General features: G+C 53.4%; 1 protein-coding gene across 3 annotated transcripts; it reads right to left on the bottom strand.

Annotated features, from left to right (window-relative positions):
* Positions 1-491: 491 nt before the first annotated feature.
* DNAJB12 (DnaJ heat shock protein family (Hsp40) member B12) lies at positions 492-18695 on the bottom strand. 3 transcript variants are annotated; one of them, XM_068981885.1, is made up of 9 exons: positions 18537-18695; positions 10887-11067; positions 9393-9538; positions 7392-7577; positions 7191-7270; positions 6128-6237; positions 3996-4168; positions 3297-3448; positions 492-2261 (listed from the first exon to the last, which is right to left on the bottom strand). In XM_068981885.1, exons 1-8 carry the CDS (start codon positions 18667-18669, stop codon positions 3327-3329), a joined length of 1131 nt encoding a protein of 376 aa, XP_068837986.1. In that variant the 5' UTR covers positions 18670-18695; the 3' UTR covers positions 492-2261; positions 3297-3326. The 3 variants fall into 3 exon arrangements, with proteins under 3 accessions (XP_068837986.1, XP_068837985.1, XP_068837984.1); XM_068981884.1 differs by having other exon boundaries at positions 492-672; positions 18537-18678; XM_068981883.1 differs by having other exon boundaries at positions 3351-3448; positions 18537-18678.
* Between the last annotated feature and the right edge of the window lie 1992 nt (positions 18696-20687).

The following is a 20687-nucleotide window of genomic DNA, read 5'->3' as shown; positions in this document are numbered from 1 at the left end:
TGGGAAGACTGTGCACCCAGAGATGGAAAGAAACTCCGAGAACTTTTCTCTTGTTCTGGATCCAGGGTGGGCTGGAGCTCCAGGCTGGGGAGAAGGGAGGTTTGAATCTGCTGTGTTCACCATAGGCCTGATAGTCAGAGGGGTAAGACCAAGGGGAGGCCCGGGTTGCACACCCTGGATTAGTGCCAGGGACCCCCCTGGGTCCTGGCCTAACTGAGCTGCTTACCCTTTGTTGCGATAGAAATCAGCCCTGGAACAACACTTGTGACTGAAGTGGCTGTCAGCTGGGGTGAGGGGACGTTCCGACTAGCCACCAAACTCCTCGTGGTCTTGGCAGGACAGTGTCAGCAGCAACAGGTGCTTGTACCCCCCTTCTACCCTCCGAGCTTGGGCCCCTTGCTCAACACAGACCCACCAATCACATAATAAACATGTATTTATAGATATACAATTTCAGAATTCTAATTCAAGAAATACAGCTTCTCAGGGGATCCATCAGGATCTATGTTCTTATTGCACATGGCTCAGCCCGTCTAGGGACATCTACCGAGACCAGAGGGTTGGGGTGGTCGGGGCAGAGCACCGGGGCCACCACAGGCAGGGCGCTCTCATCCGCATCCAGTTCTGAGCATCTCTCTGGGCTGGGGCGGCCGCTTCATCACAGGGCAGGACCTTGTTTAAAAACCATATTTGACATCTCTTAACCAAGCTTCCTTTCCCAGCAAGAATCCTACTTGTTGGGAGACTTTTAAAAAAAGAGCCAAGAGAAGCTCTGGGAGGGTGGTGACCCCCCTCCTGGCTGGCAGCTTGGTTTGGGGTAGTAAGGCTTCGGAGGATGGCAGGCTCAATTGACACACCCACCACGAGAGGAAAATTTGGGGAAAACGGCAATTCCAAAAGGCCCAGTATAAACTGTGGGAATAAATAAAACCTCCCTCCCTTCCCCTGGCAGCAAGTGCTGTTTTGAGAAAAATCCTCATTTGAAGGTGACGATAAGAAAACCTTCTGGTTCATCCTTTGTCCAAAGTGCAACAGAAGGCCGGGTGGCATCATGTCCTTGGAGAGTAGACAGAGGTGCCCATGGTCATGGACTTTCTTCAGGATTTGGCTGCTGCCCCAGGGTCCTGGGTGCCACCTGGTTGACTCTTGGAAAAAAAGCCTTCTGAAGCCTTGGTCCATGACTCAGGAAAAACCAGTAGCAACAATGGGGCTGTGCCTGGGGGCACCTATAACGCAAAACTCACGTAGGGACTAAGCGGGGAGGTGGTCAGGCAGAACCTGATTCCCCTCTCCAATCCTGCTGTTCTCGGTGGTAGGGGGAAGGCGGCTCCTGGACGCCAGGACTAAGTGCCCACCTGAGCTGACCAAACTTATGGTGGGTGGGCTCATCCCCCTGGGCCATCTGGGGCCTCTACCATGACACAATACTGACCTGGCACCTGGCCCTAGGGGCACCTTCTTTTCCCCATGGCCTGTTCCCCTCCAGTTTAATCATAACGTTGGCAGCCTTCCAAATTCTCTACAGATTTATGCTATCATGATTACTGCTGCCATCAAAAACAGGCTGGGCTTGAGGGCAACGTTAGAAGCTGTGACCCAACTTTCCTTCTGCTGTCAGCTATGGCTAATGTCTAGCCTTTGAAGGACCAGGCTCCCTTCCCCAAACAGGCCTCATTTTCTAAATCAGGCAAGAAATCAACTCAACAACCTAACCAAATCCCTGCATAGTTTCAAAAAGTAGACTCTCTCTCTATATATCTTTATATGTGCTATTTACATATAAATAGATATATACATATACACGCATCTATAAATTACATTCTATGGAGAGTTCTCTTTCCTCTTCCTCTTTATCCTTGGCCAACACTGATTGCTTCCACTGAGGTGACTGGTGGTGGCTCCTGGGAGGGGGGAGGAAAGGCAGTTGGGCGCCCCCTCCCCCAGCCCTTCCCACAGACATTTGCTGCAAGTTTTACATTCTACTTTCGTTGCCATGGTTTCTGTATCCTAGGAGAGAGCTGACATAGAGGTGGAGCCCGAGCGTTTGCCAGCCCTGGGAGGAAGGGAAGCAGCCCCGTGGCAGGTTTTCCTGTCTGTCCTAAGAGCTTTCTGCATTTACTGGGTGAGAGAGAGGGCAGTTGTGCAGCGTTCGGCCTCCAATTCCATTTTAATTTTTTTTTCTTTTTTGTCTTTCCTTAAGTGTATAGTCCGTCACCTTGGCTCAGTGCATGTCACCAAAAATTCTCCAGGGATTTCATAGTCTGGGGAGGAGAGTGGTAACAGTTAGCCTGGCAGTTATGTGTCCCGGAGCCTGGAGCTTAGCCCCCACCGACAAGCCAAGTCCTAGGCCCTGCAGTCTGTTCGTCTCTCCCAGCGGCACCAGCGAATGGCCTCAGAGCAGAGCCTGCAGCTGAGGGGACACAGGCAGAAGAGGCAGTGGGCAGAGCGCCAGCTGAAACGGAACCTTGACCAGCTCTGCTCACACTCCTCTGGGCCTGGTCCAAGCTGTCCCCTCCAGCAAATGCTGGGAACAGAGCCTGCTGTACCGGGGGGAAAGGTGGGAGGGTGGCGCGGTGGAGCCTGCTACCACCACCTGTAATTTTTTCTCCCATTCCTCTGTGCTGAGGGCTCTCTGTTCACTGGACCCTGAACTCGTGAGCTTTTGTTCCCTTCCTCAGACCACAGGTGAGATGCATGGGCGGTCAGATGCCTGCAGCTGCCAGGTGAAGAGCTGCTCAGAGTGCTTCCGATCCAGCCAGACTAGCACCAGTCTGGGGGCAGGGCCTCTCCTGCCCCCAGCCTGTCGGCTCCCTCCCACGAGCACCACATTTCTTCCTGCCTGGAAGGACAGGGGAAGAGGAAGGGCTGTCCGCTCACCCATCCCCACATGGTTCATCCTGGTGTCTGCCGGGGAATGTCGGGGGGCTACTGACTGCCCAGTAATACCAGGCGGCCTAGATGCCAGGGCACAGGTAACAGTCTGTAACACTTGGGAAAGGGCCCTGGGGGACCACATGGCTGGAGTAGACCAAGTGAGCCCTGGGCACCCCTCAGTTCTGGAGCCAGGGGGCAGGGTAGCATGGGCATGGAGGCACCCTGGAGGGCTGACACAGACTTCAGTTTCCCCACTCACCCCAGGGCACTCCCAACTCTGCAGGCTGGGGTCAGGCTGAGGACAGGGAAACTGCACCGCGCGATCACTGGGCGCCCTCCCTCCCTCCTCATACCCTCCTCTGCCTCATGACCAAGACCAGAGCTGCCAGGAGTTGCCAGGCAGAGAAGGCCCTGGCTCATACTTGGACCTCGGCGGCACGGCTGGCCCAGGACTATCCATGCAGGGAGGCCTGCACCTCTGACAGTCGGCTGCAGCTTGGGGTTCCCATCTTCTGTGCTTTGTTGTACAGGTCTGTGTCACCAAAGTAGCGGGCCCGGTACAGCAAGCCTTCCTCTGCAAAGCAATAGGACAAGTTGGGGTGTGCTTCTAAGGCTGCTACAATGTCAGCATGGTCTGTGCAGGAGGGGAAGGGCAGTTACGGGCCCAGGGACAGGGGCAGAATCCCTTTAGGGTAGACCCCCCACTGGGGAGCAGGATAGAGGCCCCTTTTGATAGAGCACAGGTGAGGCCAGCCAAGGTGAGGACCTGTCATCCTGGGCAGACTGCCCCAGGGCCCCACAGATAGATCCAGATGTCCAATCAGCGAGTGGCCAGGAGATTTGCCCCAATTTCTCTCTACACAGTTACCTATGGCAGCCAAACAACAGGCTGATTGCAATGATTTATAGGAAGCTGGAAGAAATCCCCAGGTGGCCCCTGGGTCCTAGCCCCAGGGAAACACAGGGGTGGTAGGTGGCTTTCGGCTGGGCCATGGCTGGCGCAGGGCAGGGCCAGGCGCTCGGCCCACAGATCACGGGGGAGCAGCGCCTTCTTCTTCCAAGCTCTCAGGCTTTGTGCACCCCACCCCCCAACACATGCACACACACACACACAAACTTACTTTGCTGCTTCTCCTTCCAACAGTTGTTTCGAAGATTGGCAATATAATCGTCTTCCACATTCCGTTCAACCATTTTGAGGCTGGAGCCTGTGTACTCCTCAGAGAACGTGTCTGCCACATAGTAGACGACGTTCAGGTGGTCAGTGACTCGCTTGTGGACGTGGCCCACCGACCTGGCCAGAAACAGACCAAGCGCAAAGTGGGCGTGGGTCCACAGACCCAAGGTATCGCTAGGGATGACTGGGGCCCCCAACAGAAGGTGCCACACAGGTCACGGGGTAGGGGCTAGAGCAGGAGCTCCCTGCTGCTCTAGAGAAAAGAAAGAGGCTCCCTCCTGTATGAGTGGCCCAGACCACGGTAAGGTGTGCCTCCAGCTCTCTGCTTACCACACTGCTGCCTGGGGCCTCTGGGGAGCAGCCCCTCTCTGGGAGGGCCTGGTCAGGGACGCAGGGAACCCAGGGTGAGTGCAGGTTCCACCTGTGATGAGTTGTGTGACCTGAGCTCCCCGTGCTTCCATTCCCTTGTTCATGCCCTAAGCCAATCCTTGCTGAAGGCCTGCCCTCCTATCCAGGGGCTCCCAGTCCAGAGTGGAGAGGCTTAGGAACAAAATGACAGGAAGGATTCTAAGGCGCTGTATCCTTTCACCTCTTGGAATCTTCTAGCTCCAACTGCAGGCTCTGCAGGCTCAGGGCTTCCCAGGTGGCCCTAGTGGTAAAGAATCTGCCTGCCAATGCAGGAGACATAAGACATGCAGGTTCAACCCTTCGGTTGGAAAGATCCCCTGGACGAGGAAATGGCAACCCAGTCCAGTATTCTTGCTCGGAGAATCCCATGGAGAGAGGGGCCTGGCAGGCTATAGTCCATGGGGTTACAGAGTCAGACGTGACTGAAGTGACTTAGCATACATGCGTGCAGGCTCAGGGAAGAGCCTCTATGTGCTGATAGGAGTTAGTGGTTTGGTGAGGACAGCTTCTGTCTGCCCATTCCTGCCTCTCACCTCTCTAGCTACAGAGAAAAAGGCTGGCATCAGGCAACAGAGTGCCTGTGCTGGCTGGTGTGGGTCCAGTGGACCGACTCTGCCCCCTGCTGGCTCAGAGGGATCCTGCCAGGCTCCCAGGCTGAGCCCGGCCGCTAGGTGGGAGCTCTGAGCTTCTAGCTCTATATCAGATACTTGGTCAGGTGCTGGAAATAAATGAGGGCAGCTGATGCCTTAAAAGGGCAAATAACTTGCCCAAGTTCACCATCGTGGTTGAGACCGTATATTCATTTGACAAATGTTAGCAGGCATTTCTCGGAGAAGGCAATGGCATCCCACTCCAGTACTCTTGCCTGGAAAATCCCATGGATGGCGGAGCCTGGAAGGCTGCAGTCCATGGGGTCACTGAGGGTCGGACACAACTGAGCGACTTCACTTTCACTTTTATGCATTGGAGAAGGAAATGGCAACCCACTCCAGTGTTCTTGCCTGGAGAATCCCAGGGACAGGGGAGCCTGGTGGGTTGCCGTCTCTGGGGTCGCACAGAGTCGGACACGACTGAAGCGACTTAGCAGCAGCGGCAGCAGTGGCAAGCATTTCTAATGAGCCTGGCATTTTATGTGTATAACTCATTTAATTATCACAAGCAGATATTCCTATTTTGTAGGTGAGGAAACAAAGGCTCAGAGAAGTTACATAACTAGTCCAGGGTCACAGAGCTGCTTAGTTAGTAGAGGAGCTGGGATTCAAAGCAACCCTTGCTCTGACTCTAGAGCCTCTGTTCTTCTCATGGTCTCAGGGCCCTCAAGCGGAATGGAAGAACAGAGGTTCCTGTTTCAAGGCCAGCAGTAAGATGGGGAGAGTGTCATGAAACCTGTGAAACCACACGCAAAACAGTGTGCACGCGCAGCGTTCTAGGGAAAAGAGCCGCAGGTTTCACTGCGTTTTCTTAGGGGACTATGATCCTAAAAAGATCAAGAACCTCAGCTTAACAAGGTTTGTTTTCTTGATTCTAAGCAGCTTCTGCAATTTGATCAGGCACCTGCTGGAAGAGGATGGGAAGGAAGGCCCCTGGTGGGGGCTAAGACTCCAAAGCTCCCGCCCCACCCCACCGTGTACCCACGACCCTGGACTCACCCCAGCGGCAGGTACTCACGGTCTTAGGCTCAGACTGTAGGGTGGACTGGACACCATGAGCTGGCTGAGAGCTGACACGAGGATCAGGATGAGGATGGGCATCAGCTGGACAAACACCCCCAACCCACCCTGGAGGGAAGAGCCAATGGTCACCCAGGCTGAACCTGGTGGGGCGAAACGCTGGCAGCAAACGCCAGAGTGGGGCCCAGGTGGTGGGAGCCTGTGCAGACAGGCCTCGATGCCTCTCTCTCCCAGTCCCTCCCATGGGCCCCCAAATACAGAAACCCCTCTACCTGCCAGTTTCCCCAAATAAGAACAAAGCAGCAACTGGGGTTAAACACTGGGGTGGGAGGTGGGTATACGTATTTACTTGTGAGAGAATACAAAACAAAGACGAGCGAAAGTGTCTGCCTTCAGAGGAATGGGAGGCAGGGCTTGAAGGAGGCTTTCTCTATATCTGCTTTTCTGAATTCTGAACCCTATGACTGTATTACCAATTTAAAAGTTGCCAGTTGAGAAATTATAAAATAAAATTTGTTCAGTGCATGATAATTTGTGATTTTAAAAAACTTCTGTATGTTACACACAAAATAAAAGTTTAAAAAATGAATAAACAAAAACAGAAGGCCACATTATCTATCAGAGCAAAAGAGAACCCTCTGCCTAGTATAATTTTAAATATTCTGCAACTGTCCACAGTATTTTAATCTTAGCTAACTGCTTTAATTTCAGTCAGCCACCTGTTCTTATAATCTGTGGCACTCAAAGGATGTTTGATGCATTGTCTTGTTACAGCTCTTGTATACATTTACGAAGGCCGTTAACACTGGAACCTGCCTGGAAGTAGGGAGGTTTCTGCATTCCATTTCCCAGCAGAGGCCATCACACCCAACTCCCGCTGTGGGTGCTGTGGAGTGTGGCTCCCTCTGGTGTCCTTTAGTGGAATGGCAATGGGGGGACCGAGTTAGCTCCCCAGCTGAGTCGTGGGGTACTGCTGTCACAGGATAGCAAGGTACTCCCCACTCCAGGCCTCACCCCCTTGGGTGAGGCACTCTCCCCGTGCCCATCCCTTCCTCACTCACATCACCCTGGTTCTCCCTGCGGTCCTGCCTTTGATGGTACGTGTAGCGCATGCGGCCATTGCTGTAGACATGGACGTTACCTGGGGGTCAGAGGGACTGAGTCAGGAGCGGGGCTGCTGGGAAGGGGAGCGAGGCTGGCATCCCATCTCCCACCATCACCACCAGGGAGGCCTGGACGTGGGGGAGAGCAGGGAAACTTACTAGATGGAAAGCCACCACCAAAAAACATGTTAAAGAGGTCTTCAGGGGAGATGTCGGCCTCAAAGCCGCGGTGGAAGTCCGCATGCCCGTGGCCGTGCCGGGCGGCCTGGCCCTTGTCATCACCGAACTGGTCATACTGCTTCCTTTTCTCTGGGTTGCTAAGTACCGCATATGCTGTGCCGATGGCTAGAAGAGAGGAGGCAGAAAGGTGAGGTCCAAGGATGCTGGGGGGCAGGCCCATGGTGGCCAAGTGCTCACTTCCTTCAGGTGTTCAAGTGGTGCTCTAGGGTGCGGAGGGTGGGGTGGGAGGAGGGATGCTGGAACACCTCTGAATGAATCGGGGCAGCCTGGACTGGGTGGAGTTCTCACTCTCCACCACACGATGATGGTCCACTTTTTTCTATCGATCAGGTCCTTTATGGGCATTCCCCTACTTACTCCTAAGAGCTCATCTCCATTTTACCAATGAGAAAACGGAGGCTCAGGGCAGTTAGGTGTAAGCTCACACAGGTCTGATGCTGCAGAGCCAGGATCAAACCCAGGTGAGTCTTGCTTCAGGTCTGCTCTTTGACTTTATGAAAACCACCAGAATACCTCCTCCTCATTCCTTTCTCCTGGGGTGTCTGGTGGGATGGGGCATCCGTTCTGGAGGGTATGTAATCTTCAAGTCTCCACAGCACAACACAAGGGCGACAAACCCGAGACGTGCTATTGTAAACCGGAGAGCAGGAACTGCCAGGAGGGGCCAGGCCCCCAGGCACTAGAGACTCCACTGCTGGCGGTGTGGCCGGGGCGAGCCTTCTCTTCCCTGGGGTCCAGGTCCCAGCTGTGGTTCCTCGGCCCGGCCCCCATTAGAGCTCCTGGGGGTGGGGAAGCCTGTGCCTGGAAGGCCCCAGCTCTGAGCCCTCCTCAGTCTCTCCTCCTCCTCCAGCGGCCCACACCCTCAAGGCAGCAGGTCAAAGCTGCCTCTGCTTCATGGCGTGCAACCCCTTGAGAATGAGAATGCCCCTCCCCCTTCCACTGTGACAGGGCCCCGAGGCCAGGGCTGGAGAAACGTTAACCCCAGCCACCTCGCCTCCTCATTCCTTTCTCCTTCTGCCCCGGGGCTGGCGGACAGGCAGTGGGGAAGATGCCTGCACGCTGCCCCACTGGGCACCAACCCTGAGCAGCCTGGAATGCAGCACCTGGGGTGGCCCCGCGAGAGGCACACGGGGTCTTGGGGGTCTGTTCTGTGCGGGCTCCCCACCTGGTGATGGTCACAGCCCTGGTACAGCACAGCGCCCTGCCTGGGCCAGAGAAGGGGGCCGGTCACCACACCCCAGAGGGAGGTGAGCCTAAGACCATGAAGGTCCCGTGGAGGACAGACATGTGTGAGAGAAGAGAAGGGATGTCTGTGGAACTGCAGGCCTAGCAACTCAGCACTGGCACAGAGCCGGCCTGTGTGCCTGCTGTGTTCAATGAAAATATCGATTAAAGGGCAGCTTATGTTTTCAGCCAGAACTGAAGCCCCCTCCCCAGAAATAGCAGGCCCTGAGTCCAGAGAGACTGCCATGTCCCCTATTGGAGGTGAGCGCTTGTGCGTGGTGTGTGTGTGGGGGTGTGTGTGTGTAGAGACGGGTGGGTTGGCTGCGGCTGCTGGTCTGAGGAGGCCACCCAGCTTCTCAGAACAGGGAAACAGTTTTCAAGCTCCCAGGATATGGAAGTGACACAGGTGGGTCAGGAGGCCTCCTTCAGCCCCTCAATCAGCATGGGACCTTGGCAAAGGCACTGGTTCTCAGCTCCAGCGCTGTAGCTCCGGGGAGGGAGGGGGAAGGAGAGAGAGGAGCAGTGCCAACTGCACTCTGAGACTGCGGGGTGGAGGCGACCACAGGGCCTTCTTCCCCAAAGCACCTCCTGAGCTGGGAGGACTTGGGTCCAAGGCAGCTTCCAGGAAAAGCCCCTCCTTCCCTCCCAAGGATAGGAGATCAGAACACCCAAACACAGGAACCTGGGTCAGCTTACCTTTGAAAGCTTCAGTGGCGCCAGGCGCATGGTTCTTGTCGGGGTGGAATTTGAGGGCTAGTTTGCGGTAGGCCTTCTTCAGGTCCTCATCTGAGGCCCCTCTGCTCACCCCCAGGATCTCGTAGTAATCTTTACACTGCTTGACCCTGGAGGAGGAGGGAGTAGAATCTGGCGAGGGAGCTCTCGTGGGCCCAGGCTGGGAAGGGAGGTGGCTGATGAAAGAGCAGTGTGGGCGCCCAGCTCTGAACAGGCTGGGGGACCAGCAGGACAGGCCCAGCGGAGACAGCAAGAATATATTTAGGATTTAAGAGGGGGCAGCTGCTGTTTCTGCTAGGCCAGGAACCATTTCCCTGAGCTAACAACAGCACCCTTGCTGCAGGCACCTAGGAAGGACTGTCAGTCAGGGGCCTCTGCCCAAGGGCAGGTATGCCCCGGGTTGGGCAGCTCTGCCATCCTGGCAATCCGAAGCTGAGGGGCAAACAGGCCAGATGTGGAAAGTGTCTGTCCACCCATCACAGGGCTCTGAAGAGACGCTGTTTCTCTGCCTCTAATTTTTACTCCTGGGGTCCCTGGAGACTCCCTGATTCTTGGCCCACAGTCGGTCTCTCTCTCTTTCTAGTGCTTATTTTTATTCGGCTGCGCTGGGTCTCAGGCACAGCATTTGAATTCCTAGTTGTAGTATGTCGGGTCCAGTTCTCTGATCAGGGGTCGAACCTGGGCCCCAGTATTGGGAGCGTGGAGTCTTAGCCACAGGACCACCAGGAAAATTCCCATCACCAGTTCCTATTGCCTACAACCCATGGGCTTGTCTGGTCAGAAAGATGTCAATTCAGCAAATACTTTTATGGGAAATTATCATCACACTGGGTCACACACAGGCCTGAAGCTTGACAACATCTTCACTAGCAGCCAGGACCATGGGGGAGTGACCGCAGAGGGACTCCCAAGGCTAGCTGGTGGGGAGGCCTCTGGAGAAATGCGAGCAGGAGTATCTAATCCTGAGCAGCCATGGCTGGGTTGTCTCGGCCTGGTGTGAGCTGCTCTGTGCTGAGCCTGCCCAAGCCTTGGAGGGATAACGCCCCCTGTCTCCACCCTACCCCGCACAGGCTCTGATCTGAAAGGGTCTTTGTTGGGGGCAGGAGTGTGGGTTGGGGGAGTATCTGGAGGGGAGAGCAGGCCTCATCTCTGACAAATGGGGCTGTGTAAGAGGCCCGGGATCTGCCGGCCTGTGGCTGAGGAGGCTGGCAGCATCAGCGGTTTTCAGCCTTTGCTGTGGGCTGCAGGGGCAGCAGGGGACAGCAGGGCCCCAAGGCCCACACTAGACTCCAGGGCCTCATGGAAAATAGCAGAGGGCCTTGTGAGCCCGGCTTCTGAGCATCCTCCAGCCTCAAGGTCCTCCCAAGCGAGGTGGACGATGGGCGGCAGGAAGCCTTCTCTAGATGTGAAAACGTCCCAAGCCCCAGGCTCTGGCCCTCCCCCTGCCCAGTCCCCTACCTTTTCACGGCTGCTACTTGCTCGGCGGTGTAGCCTTTGGTGCTCTCTCCTCCTCCCGCCTCACCGTTGGCTGAGGGCACGTTGGCCCCAGCTGCTTTCCTATGGGTCGCGTGAGTTGCCTCTGTGGGTTGGGGTTGGTCGGCGGCAGGCTGTGGTTTCTGGTTGAGGGACTCGATCAGGGCTGTGCAAAAAGCAAGACAACTGTTTAGGGTTCCTGCTCCAGCAACGGCTGAGGGCCTGCCTGGCCCTGGGAGATCCCAGGACCCCTGCACCCCACCCTCTTCTTCCCAACATAGCTTGATCCTTTCCTGACTTGGGCCTGAGGGCCTAAGGGGCTAATCACTTGCTCTCTGAGGAGCCACAGTTCTGAGGGTAAACCCAGCACAGAAATAAACTATTAATCTTTTAGGTTTTTAAAATCCCAAAGTAATGTGTGTAACAGCCACCTTCTGTTGAGTGCCAAGATGGGCAAAGCGCTCTGTAAGGGGGCTCCACTTGGCAGGACCATCAGAGTCAGCAGGGACTGGGAGGAAGGCCCGCTCAGCTGTGGAGAGGACAGGGAGCAGTGACACTGCCCCAGGGGGCAGGGGTGTGTGTGGCTCAGGACACACATCTGCTGTGCTCATGGCTTGCTACTGTTTACCTTCTTCAAACGGCTGGCCACGCCCAATGTCCTGCTTCAGCGTTCACAGTCTTACAGGGCATTAGCGGTCATGCTCAGAGAGGCTCACAGATATCCAAACACAAGTGCTTGGTGCCTTTTGATTCAATGAGGAAAGGCCCATGTCTCTGGGAGGAGTCCCCTGTGCCCACTCATTACAGGCCCAAAGCCAGCTGTGAGCCCCTGAGTCATGTCTGGGGAACAGCACCCTGGGAATCCAGGCATCTGGGCCACTGCAGGGACCCGGGACCCCTCCGTGCAGAGGAGGGGCAGCAGTGCAGCCTGGCTGGTCCCCAACTTCCTTCAAATATGCCAGGTGTTTGCTGGGCTCCAGGCACTACGACGCATGTGGGCCTGGAGGAGGCCCAGAGCTGGGCTCCAGGGAGCGGAGCACTGGGGCTCGAGTGGCCCACTGTATCCTGAGCCACAGCCACCGCTGCGCTACTTGAACACTTGCATGTTCTGAGTCAGAAGCTGGGAGATACAAACACAGAGGCTGACAGGTGAGCTGGCCCTGCATGAGGGGGTGGAGGGACTCCTGCAGCAAAGCCCAAGAGGGTGCTCGGAGGGAAGCCACAGAGGTGAGCGCTCAGCGTGAGTCAGCAGCCTGGACACGGAGCTCTGCATGTATTCACTCATTTAATCTTTTTTTAAAAATTAATGATTTATTTTTTGGCTGCGCCGGGTCTTTGTTGCTGCACGCAGGCTTTCTCCAGTTGCAGAGAGGGGGGGCTCCTCCCTAGTTGTGGTGCTCAGGCTTCTCATTGCGGTGGCTTCTCTTGTTGCGGAGCACAGGCTCTAGACACGCAGGCTGCAGTAGCTGCGGCACCGGGCTCAGGAGCCCTGGCGTGCCGGCTCTAGGGCGGGGGCTCAGCAGTTGTGGCGCCTGGGCTTAGCTGCTCTGCAGCATGTGGGATCTGCCTCAGCCAGGGATGGAACCTCTGTCCCCCGCACTGGCAGGCAGATTCCTATCTACTGCGCCACCAGGGAAGTCCTCGCCCATTTAATCTTGACAGTGGCCTCAGAGCTGGGTCTCATCACTCTCATCCCTGTTATAAGGGAGGAGCTGTGTTTGATCACCTTGCCCATGGCTACACAAGGTGAGTGGCAGCAATCGAGTTCCAGGATGTCCAGCTCCGGAAACCATGCTCTTGACTACTCTGCCATCCCAGACCACATGAGCCTGGCAGGAGAAGCCCCTTCCAGACATGTTGTTCTGAAAAAGAAGTGCATTCCCAAAGACCCAGGCTTCGAATCTCAGTTCAGCCTAACACTCCGACCTCTGGTGGATTGGTGAAATTCTCTAAATTTCGGTTTCCTCACAGTGTGTGTGTGGGTGTGTATGCTCAGCCGCGTCCAACTCTCTTGACCACATGACCCCACCGCCAGTCTCCTTTGGCTCCTCTGCCCATGGAATTTTCCAGGCAAGAATAGTGGAGTGGGTTGGCATGTCCTCCTGCAGGGGATCTCCCCACACAGTAGATGAGGATAAAATGAGACGTGGAACTAGCTGGCACAGACACTGACATACAGTAAAAGTTCAAAATGAGGAGCTGCTAATACTGTGACCTGGGCTGATGAGCTGGCTGGCCAGGGAGGTGAGGTGACTGAGGTGGGGGGTGGGCAGGGCACTCCACATCTTGGGGAGCCAAAGTCTCAGCACCCAGTAGGCTCTGGACTCAGCTATAACCATGAGATGTCAAGCCATCCCAGGCTCCAGTTTTACACTGGGTACCAAGGAAATGGCAAAAGTAGAAACCAACAAAGTGATTCTGACCAAGACAGGACTGTCACTCCCAGACCCTGAATGCCAAACCCTCTCAGTGGCCCGTCCTCTCTTCTCCCAGCTGGTTTCCTAAGGCTTTTAAAGAGGTTGTTTATTTTGATTTCTCTGGAAGCCTCAGGGGTCCAGGCTGATGCCCTCAGGAAAATATGACTGGCCATTCAGTTACTGTAGATACACAGGAGCATCAGCCAGGAAGTGGGATGGACTCTCTCTGGTCCCTTTCAGGGAAGATTCTGGAAGATTTTTTAGACAGTTATGTGGAATCAGCCCTTCTAATTTCCCTACACTGCACAAAGACAACGCAAAGGGGAACGAATGTGCTCTGGGTCACACAGAAGATTGCTGTTTGAGGTGGCAATTCAAGATTTCTGGGTGCTAACAATTAAGACTTTCTTGTGGCCAGGACAACCCCTCCACCAGCCCCTGGATATGACTGCCCCATGCTGTCTCACTGTTACACCCGTCACAGCATTGCGCCTGGGAAGCAAAATCACAGAATAGTGGGCAACAGAATAGCTTAATGTGGTGATGGAGTTAGACAGACAGGGTTGGGTTCAAATCCCAACTCTGCCCCTTCTCAGAAAAGCTGGCAGACAGAAAGAAGGGGAACTGGAGGAAGAGGCCAAAGCTGGGGTGGGAGGAGGAGCCACTGAGGTGGAGGTGAGACCATCTGTATAGACAAAGCTACTAGAGGAGACCCCTCCTCAAACCCAGACTGGAGATCAGACTGCCTGCTTCAAACCTGGCCCTGCTGCTCGACAGCAGTGTTTCCCTGGACAAGTCAACTTAGCTTCTCCATGTGAACCTGGGTCTCCCTCAAGACAGCTGAAACAGTAAATGAGTGAATGCCTCCAAAGCACTGAGCACTGCCTCCAGCAAACACTGTGTCACCGCGAACACATCCTCTCCAGGCTCTCTAGGTACCTACAGTGCTCAAAGTAGTCAGGAGATGGAGGTCAGATTAGAGGAAGAGCCTGGGAGCGGGGCTGCACAGTCTGGATCCTTTGCTAATTAGCCACGTGGCCTTGTCAAGTTACCTAATTCCTCACTGAAGACACAGTCCCTGCCCTCACAGGGTTGTTCAGGGGGGTAAAGAAGAGTCAATAAAACAAGATAAATGGAAGGACTGAGTGCACAACGGGGTACATAAAGGCTGACCAACTTGAACAGACAGCTCCACACTCTGGACCTTGCCAGTCTTAAAACACCCCTCACTCCCAGACCCTGAATGCCAAACCCTCTCAGTGGCCCGTCCTCTCTTCTCCCAGCTGAAACAGTAAATGAGTGAGCTGGCGTGTGCTGGCCTCCCTGACTGAGCCTGAACCCCAGAGCCGGCACCACCCAGAACCTTGGGAAGCCTCTGCATGGACCTGGAGTCTGGGACTTCCTGACATCTCTTGGTTACAACTCAGTCCACAGCCTGCTGAGTGTTGAGACTTTACCTTCTGAAGCCCTGGCGCCTCCTGGCCCCCGACCTTGGGTCCCCTCACCTCCCTGGCTGGCCTGCTCCCGGGGCTAGCCGGATCATGAGCCCAGATCAGGACATTACCGGCTATTCATTTTGAACCTCGTCAGTCTGTGCCAGGTGCTTCACAGAAGCTGAGGCAGCTGAGCTGTCCTCCACGGCTAACCTTCACTCTGGATGCTGGAAACACACAGGCCTGTAGATGTTCTTAACAGCTCCCAGGAAAACGCAGTGCCTTCCACCACTGTCGCTAAGCCCAAGGCGAAGCCACTGCTTACCAGGCTGCAGGACTGGATATAAACTCTCAGAAAGGGACCGACTGACTCCATTCCCCTGCCCTGTGACTCCTTACCTCAGGGCCCCACCCCTGCTCCAGAGCACATCAGTCCAGCCCCTGGTGCCTCCCCATCCCACCTTCTGCAGCAGAGTTTCAAGTCCTCTTGGACCCTTTCACTGTGAGATCCTTGGACCCTTCCACTGTGAGATCCTTGGACCCTTCCAAGATTTCTCTGAGCCTCCACTCACTCCTAACCTTTCCCTGTCTGTCCTTCCACGTCTCCAAGACCAATCCTCCTCTGATGCTCTTGATTCTCTGCCTTTCATTTCTTGACTTGCCCTTTTCCCATGTGGCCTCTGCAGCAACTGACAGTGCTGCTCACAAGCTCCTTGACACAGGGCTCCATGGCTACCTGGCCGCTGCTCCCTCCCGGGACTGCCTCTTCTGCTGTTGCTCCATCTCACCTCTTGCTTCCTGTCTCTCCCCATTGGCTACGGGCAGATGTGGCAATGACTGTGCCTGCAGTAACCTCTGCTACACGTTCACACGTTCCCACAGTGACCTCAGCCAGGCACGACTCCAGTGAGCTCCATCCAACTGATGACGAGACTCTCAGCTGGAACTGGGAGCTCTTTCCTGAGCTCCAACCTGACAGCTTATTTGGAACATCCCACCAGCACCTTGCACTCTGCCCATCTCTGCCCACCCATGTTCTTTAGCTTGGTTTCTTCCTGATCACATAGGGTTGGATTCTGAGTCCCCATTTCTCCTCAGTATCCTTCTTACAGAAGCCTCAGCACCTCTCCTCCAGTGAATTTATTCTGATCCATGCTGCCTTACCTTAGGCCTTTGTAACTCCTAACCCACGCCACGCAATTGCCTCCCAACTGATTTCTGCCTTGAGTCTCTCTTCCCACTCAATAACCCTATATGTTGTTTTAAGATCAGTACCCTATCTTCCACCTGCTATCAAACACTTCAGTCATTTTTCCACTAACTACAGAATAAAGTGAAAATATCCCGGTATGGCAGGAAAGGATTCCCCCAGTCTGGTCCCATCCTGTTTTCAACCATAGTCCCTTCCACACTCAAATTACCACCTCCACGGCCTCCACATCTTGTTACACTCAGTCTCTTTCCCCACATCTCTTACAACTTCCAGCCTCTATATCTTTCCCCCCACATGCCTTTCTCAAGCCCCCTACTCTCCTCTGAAGTGCAGATAAAATGCGGCCTCTTATCCTACTACCTGAAGCCCTCCCTCACTGTGATCTACCATCATTTTCACATCCCTGTCATGAGATTACTTATAATTTACTCTCCATGCTTCCTACCCCCAAGACTCCCCTCCACCTCGTGAAGGGCAGGGACTGAATTTTTCACATTCACCCAGAGGTTCTCAGCATCTAACACTGGGTTTCATTTCTGTTTAATCACAGCTCTCGTTTTACAGTTTGCAATATCATCTTTTCTGTAACTGTCTCCTTCACTAGATGTAAGCTCCTTAAGGTGAATGATCACATCTTACCAATCCTTCTATAACCACTTAGCACCAAGCAAAGACTCGGCAAACAAAAACAAAGAAGGCTTTGCATTAAATGAGTATGTAATGAGTTCAAACTTTAAACATCGAGTGCAGACAACTACCTAGTATTTTTTAACCAAGGTTTCCCTATCTCAAACCTAAACTACCCCTACATCCTCGTCAGCTCAGTGCAGGGCTGCAAATGGCACAAGGTAAAGTTTATAGAGAGCTGAGAGGCATCTACCCTTTCCAGAATAATATGAATGTGACAAATATGCAGCAGGTCACGCCTCTGTTTGAGCAGATTCCAGTACTTGTGCCCCAGGAAGGACACCATCCAAGCACTTGAAGTGTACCAGGGGGCCCTGGTAACAGAAGAGTTCCACAGGCCATGCTGTTACCATCCATTCTTGGCTCCCTGTTTCTGAACCAACAGAAGTACTGGAGTCAGTCCGGGAGCTGCCCTCGTGCCCCCTTATACAGAGCGCCCTCCTACAGAGTGTGATTTCACAGAAAAGCTCCTCGAGCAGGTTACCTCAGGAGCTGTGGAAAATAGAGACTGAAACTCTCTCTAAAGCAAACAGGCCAAACCTGCAGAGTCAGGAGGGAGAGAAACTCAGGCATTCTAGACTGCCTCTTCCACCCCTACTCCCCTTTCTCAGATTCATAATGTGGGCATGAAGGGTTAGCAAGCTGACTGCTGCTGTTCAGTTTCATTTTGTTCCTTAGCAAACATGTAAAGACTCACAAAACTTTCCAATTTCTAGCTGTGTAACCTTGGACAAGTCCCTAGCCTCTGAGGTATTTCCTTATCTACAGAACAAAGATAATGATCTGGTCTGCCTCCCTGACAGGGCAGGTTCAAGAGAAAAAATGTACTGAAAGAGCTGTCTAAACTGAAAAGCCCTTTTGGGTACGATTGTTATTCACATTATCTGTGCCAGCCCTCCAATTTTCCAGTTGAGGAAACCCAAGCTCAGAAAGATCACAGCGTAGCAGTTAGGATGAAAACTCCCATCTTCTGAGTACCTACTGTCGGCCAGTTTACTTAGTGGTAATTGCAGGTACAAACTCTGTATTTTTAATGAACTACCTCTTTCTCTCCTCCAGCGTGTGAAGAAAAACCCCGAAGAAGACGTAGGTTAAAGAAAACAAAAGAAAGGCTTCCTGGATAGAGCGAGTAGTACAGACAGCCTCACTGGTCCCTCTCTGGTTTGGAAACAGTCCAGGGCTGCCTAGCAGCCTGGTGCCGTCCAGCCGCTCATATGGCCGCCCACTGACGGACTCTCGGGCGCGAGGGTAGGTGGCAGTGGTGGAGGCCATCGCTCTGAATCTCGCAAGCGGGAGAAGAGGCTCCAGGAGGGAGTGAGGGGGTGTGTGGAATGGGAAAAAGGCAGGCTCTAGTCTGGTGAGGGTGGTCCTTGACCCTAGCCCGGAGACATGCCAGGGAGTGAACATACGGAGATGACTTTTCAGGCCGTCCGAAGGTCAGAAGTCCTCTTTCTTTCTCTAGAACTTATTTCTTCCTTCAGAGGAGTTATGGTTATTTTCCTAAACTATAATATTTCCCAGGCCGGCAATGGCCCTGGGCCACCGAATGGCCCCTTGGGAAAAGTAGTTCGATTTCGCTTCTATATAAGTTCCTTTCGCCCCATCTGTCAGAGCCTCTCATTCTTGGGAACTCCAAATCTCAGAGGGTTCCGCAAGCACCTGGAAAGCTAAAGCCACCGTTGCCCCTGTCACCAAGTGTCCAGTATCCCGGAGAGGGGTGGGAGCCAAAGACTACACCTCCCGAAGGCCACCGCGCGTCACAGTGCGCAGGCGTAGCCGCGCCTCGCCACCCCTCCCCCTCCTCCAACTGCTCCCGTCGGTCCGTTCCCGTATTCCCCCCATCAGTTCTAATGTCCCCTCAGTGTCTCCGGCATCCTACACTCACAGCGAACTCGCGGCGTCGGGTACAGCCGCTGCGCCTTCTCCAGGAAGCGGAGCGCTCGGTCCGGCTGGTTGCTCTCGATGGCCTTAAGGGCGATGCTAATACAGCGCTCGGCTTCATCCTTGTTGGATTCCATGGCGGAACCAGAGCGCGGAACCAGGGAGGGGGAGGCCGGGCGAGCGAAGGGCTGCGCCAGCAGCCGGCGCGTCTAGGGGCAGGCGGTCGCAGGGTGATGACATAAACCCTCCGCCCCTCCTTCCCTGGGGTTTGAGCGAGGGCGGAAGCGCTACCGTATGTCTTCTAAGAGCGGGAAGTCTGAGAGAGACCCTAATGGTGTAAGCTCACATTCCAAGCGGTCATATGCCGAGGTCTTAAAGTTGTATGGAGAAGGAAATGGCACCCCACTCCAGTACTCTTGCCTGGAAAATCCCATGGACGGAGGAGCCTGGTAGGCTACAGTCCGTGGGGTCACAAAGAGTCGGACACGACTGAGTGACTTCACTTCACTAAAGTTTTGTATGTTCGCAAGTTCTTGGTAGTAACTCTATGCATTTGAGACGAAGGTTTCTTATTTAGTCATTCGACAGATATTTGGGTACCCGCTATTTGCCAGGTTAGATATATAGTAGAAAACAGAAGTCCCTGCCCTCATGAGCCTACATTCTAGTGTGTGTAGTGGGGGTGGGGAGATGTCAGATAAAGAGACTCAAATAGTGACAAATGCTAAGAAGGAAAAAAAAAGATAAAGAAGTAAAGGGATTGAGAGTGGATGGTGCTATTTTAAATAACCTGATAGGAGAAAGCTTTCAGAAGCTGTAATTTTAATAGAAATCTGAATTCAGGAGAGAGAGCAGATAATTCAGATGTGACTACCTGGAAGAAAGGTGGTCCAGGCAGAAGGAAGAGCAAATACAGACTCTGAAAGGAGAATTTTGATGAATTATTACAGATCAACAAGGAGCATATAGAATTCCACTGTACTGTGGAATCCAGTTCTGTCAGGTTTTCACATATCTGATCAATCCAGGGAAAGCAGTCTTACTAATGTTACCAATGACCTGCATTGGCAAATCCATCAGTCATTTCTCAGTCCTTCTATTATGTGGCCTCCCCAGCGAGATTTGGTAAGAGTCTTACCACAGATAAGGGTTAGGAGGCTACTACTATAATCCATAAATGCTGGGCTGGATGAAGCACAAGCTGGAATCATGTTGCTGGGAGAAATATCAAATAACCTCAGATATGCAGATGACACCACCCTTGTGGCAGAAAGTGAAGAACTAAAGAGCCTCTTGATGAAAGTGAAAGAAGAGATTGAAAAAGTTGGCTTAAAGCTCAACATTTAGAAAACAAATATCATGGCATCCAGTCCCATCACTTCATGGCAAATAGATGGAGAAACAGTGGAAACAGTGGCTGACTTTATTTTTTGGGGCTCCAAAATCACTGCAGGTGGTGACTGCAGCCATGAAATTAAAAGACGCTTACTCCTTGGAAGAAAAGCTATGACCAACCTAAATGGCATATTAAAAAGCAGAGACATTACTTTGCCAACAAAGGTCCATCTAGTCAAGGCTATGGTTTTTCCAGTAGTCATGTATGGATGTGAGAGTTGGACTATAAAGAAAGCTGACCGGTGAAGAATTGATGCTTTTGAACTGTGGTGTTGGAGAAGACTCTTGAGAGTCCCTTGGACTGCAAGGAGATCCAACCAGTCCATCCTAAAGGAAATCAGTCCTGAATGTTCATTGGAAGGACTGATGTTGACGCTGCAACTCCAATACTTTGGTCACCTGATACAAAGAGCTGACTCATTTGGAAAGACCCTGATGCTGGGAAAGATTGGGTGAGAGGAGAAAGGGACGACAGAGGATGAGATGGTTGGATGGCATCACTGACTCGATGGACATGAGTTTGAGTAAGCTCTGGGAGTTGGTGATGGACAGGGAGGTCTGGCGTGCTGAGATTCATGGGGTGGCAAAGAGTTGGACATGACTGAGTGACTGAACTGAACTGAACTATAATCCAGGTGAGAATTAATAGTATCTTGGGATAAAGGCGGTGGTGGAGGTGGTGAGAAGTAGTCAAATTCTGGATATATTTTGAAGGCAATCAAAATTATTTTTCTAATGGACTGGATTTGGAATGTGAGAG

This window comes from Capricornis sumatraensis, chromosome 10 (assembly GCF_032405125.1).
Source record: "Capricornis sumatraensis isolate serow.1 chromosome 10, serow.2, whole genome shotgun sequence".
Classification (NCBI taxonomy): Eukaryota; Metazoa; Chordata; class Mammalia; order Artiodactyla; family Bovidae; genus Capricornis; species Capricornis sumatraensis.
Note: the sequence above shows the minus strand (reverse complement) of the source record. Positions and strands in the feature narration are given on the sequence as shown.

Coding starts and splice junctions, on each gene's coding strand:
- DNAJB12 (XM_068981883.1), bottom strand. CDS start 18,669: ATGGAATCCAACAAGGATGAAGCCGAGCGCTGTATTAGCATCGCCCTT. Junction 9,539..10,886: donor CAAGTAGCAGCCGTGAAAAG/GTAGGGGACTGG, acceptor CTCCTCCTCCAG/GGTCAAGCAGTGTAAAGATT. Junction 4,169..6,127: donor TACAGTCTGAGCCTAAGACC/GTGAGTACCTGC, acceptor GTTTCTGGCCAG/GTCGGTGGGCCACGTCCACA.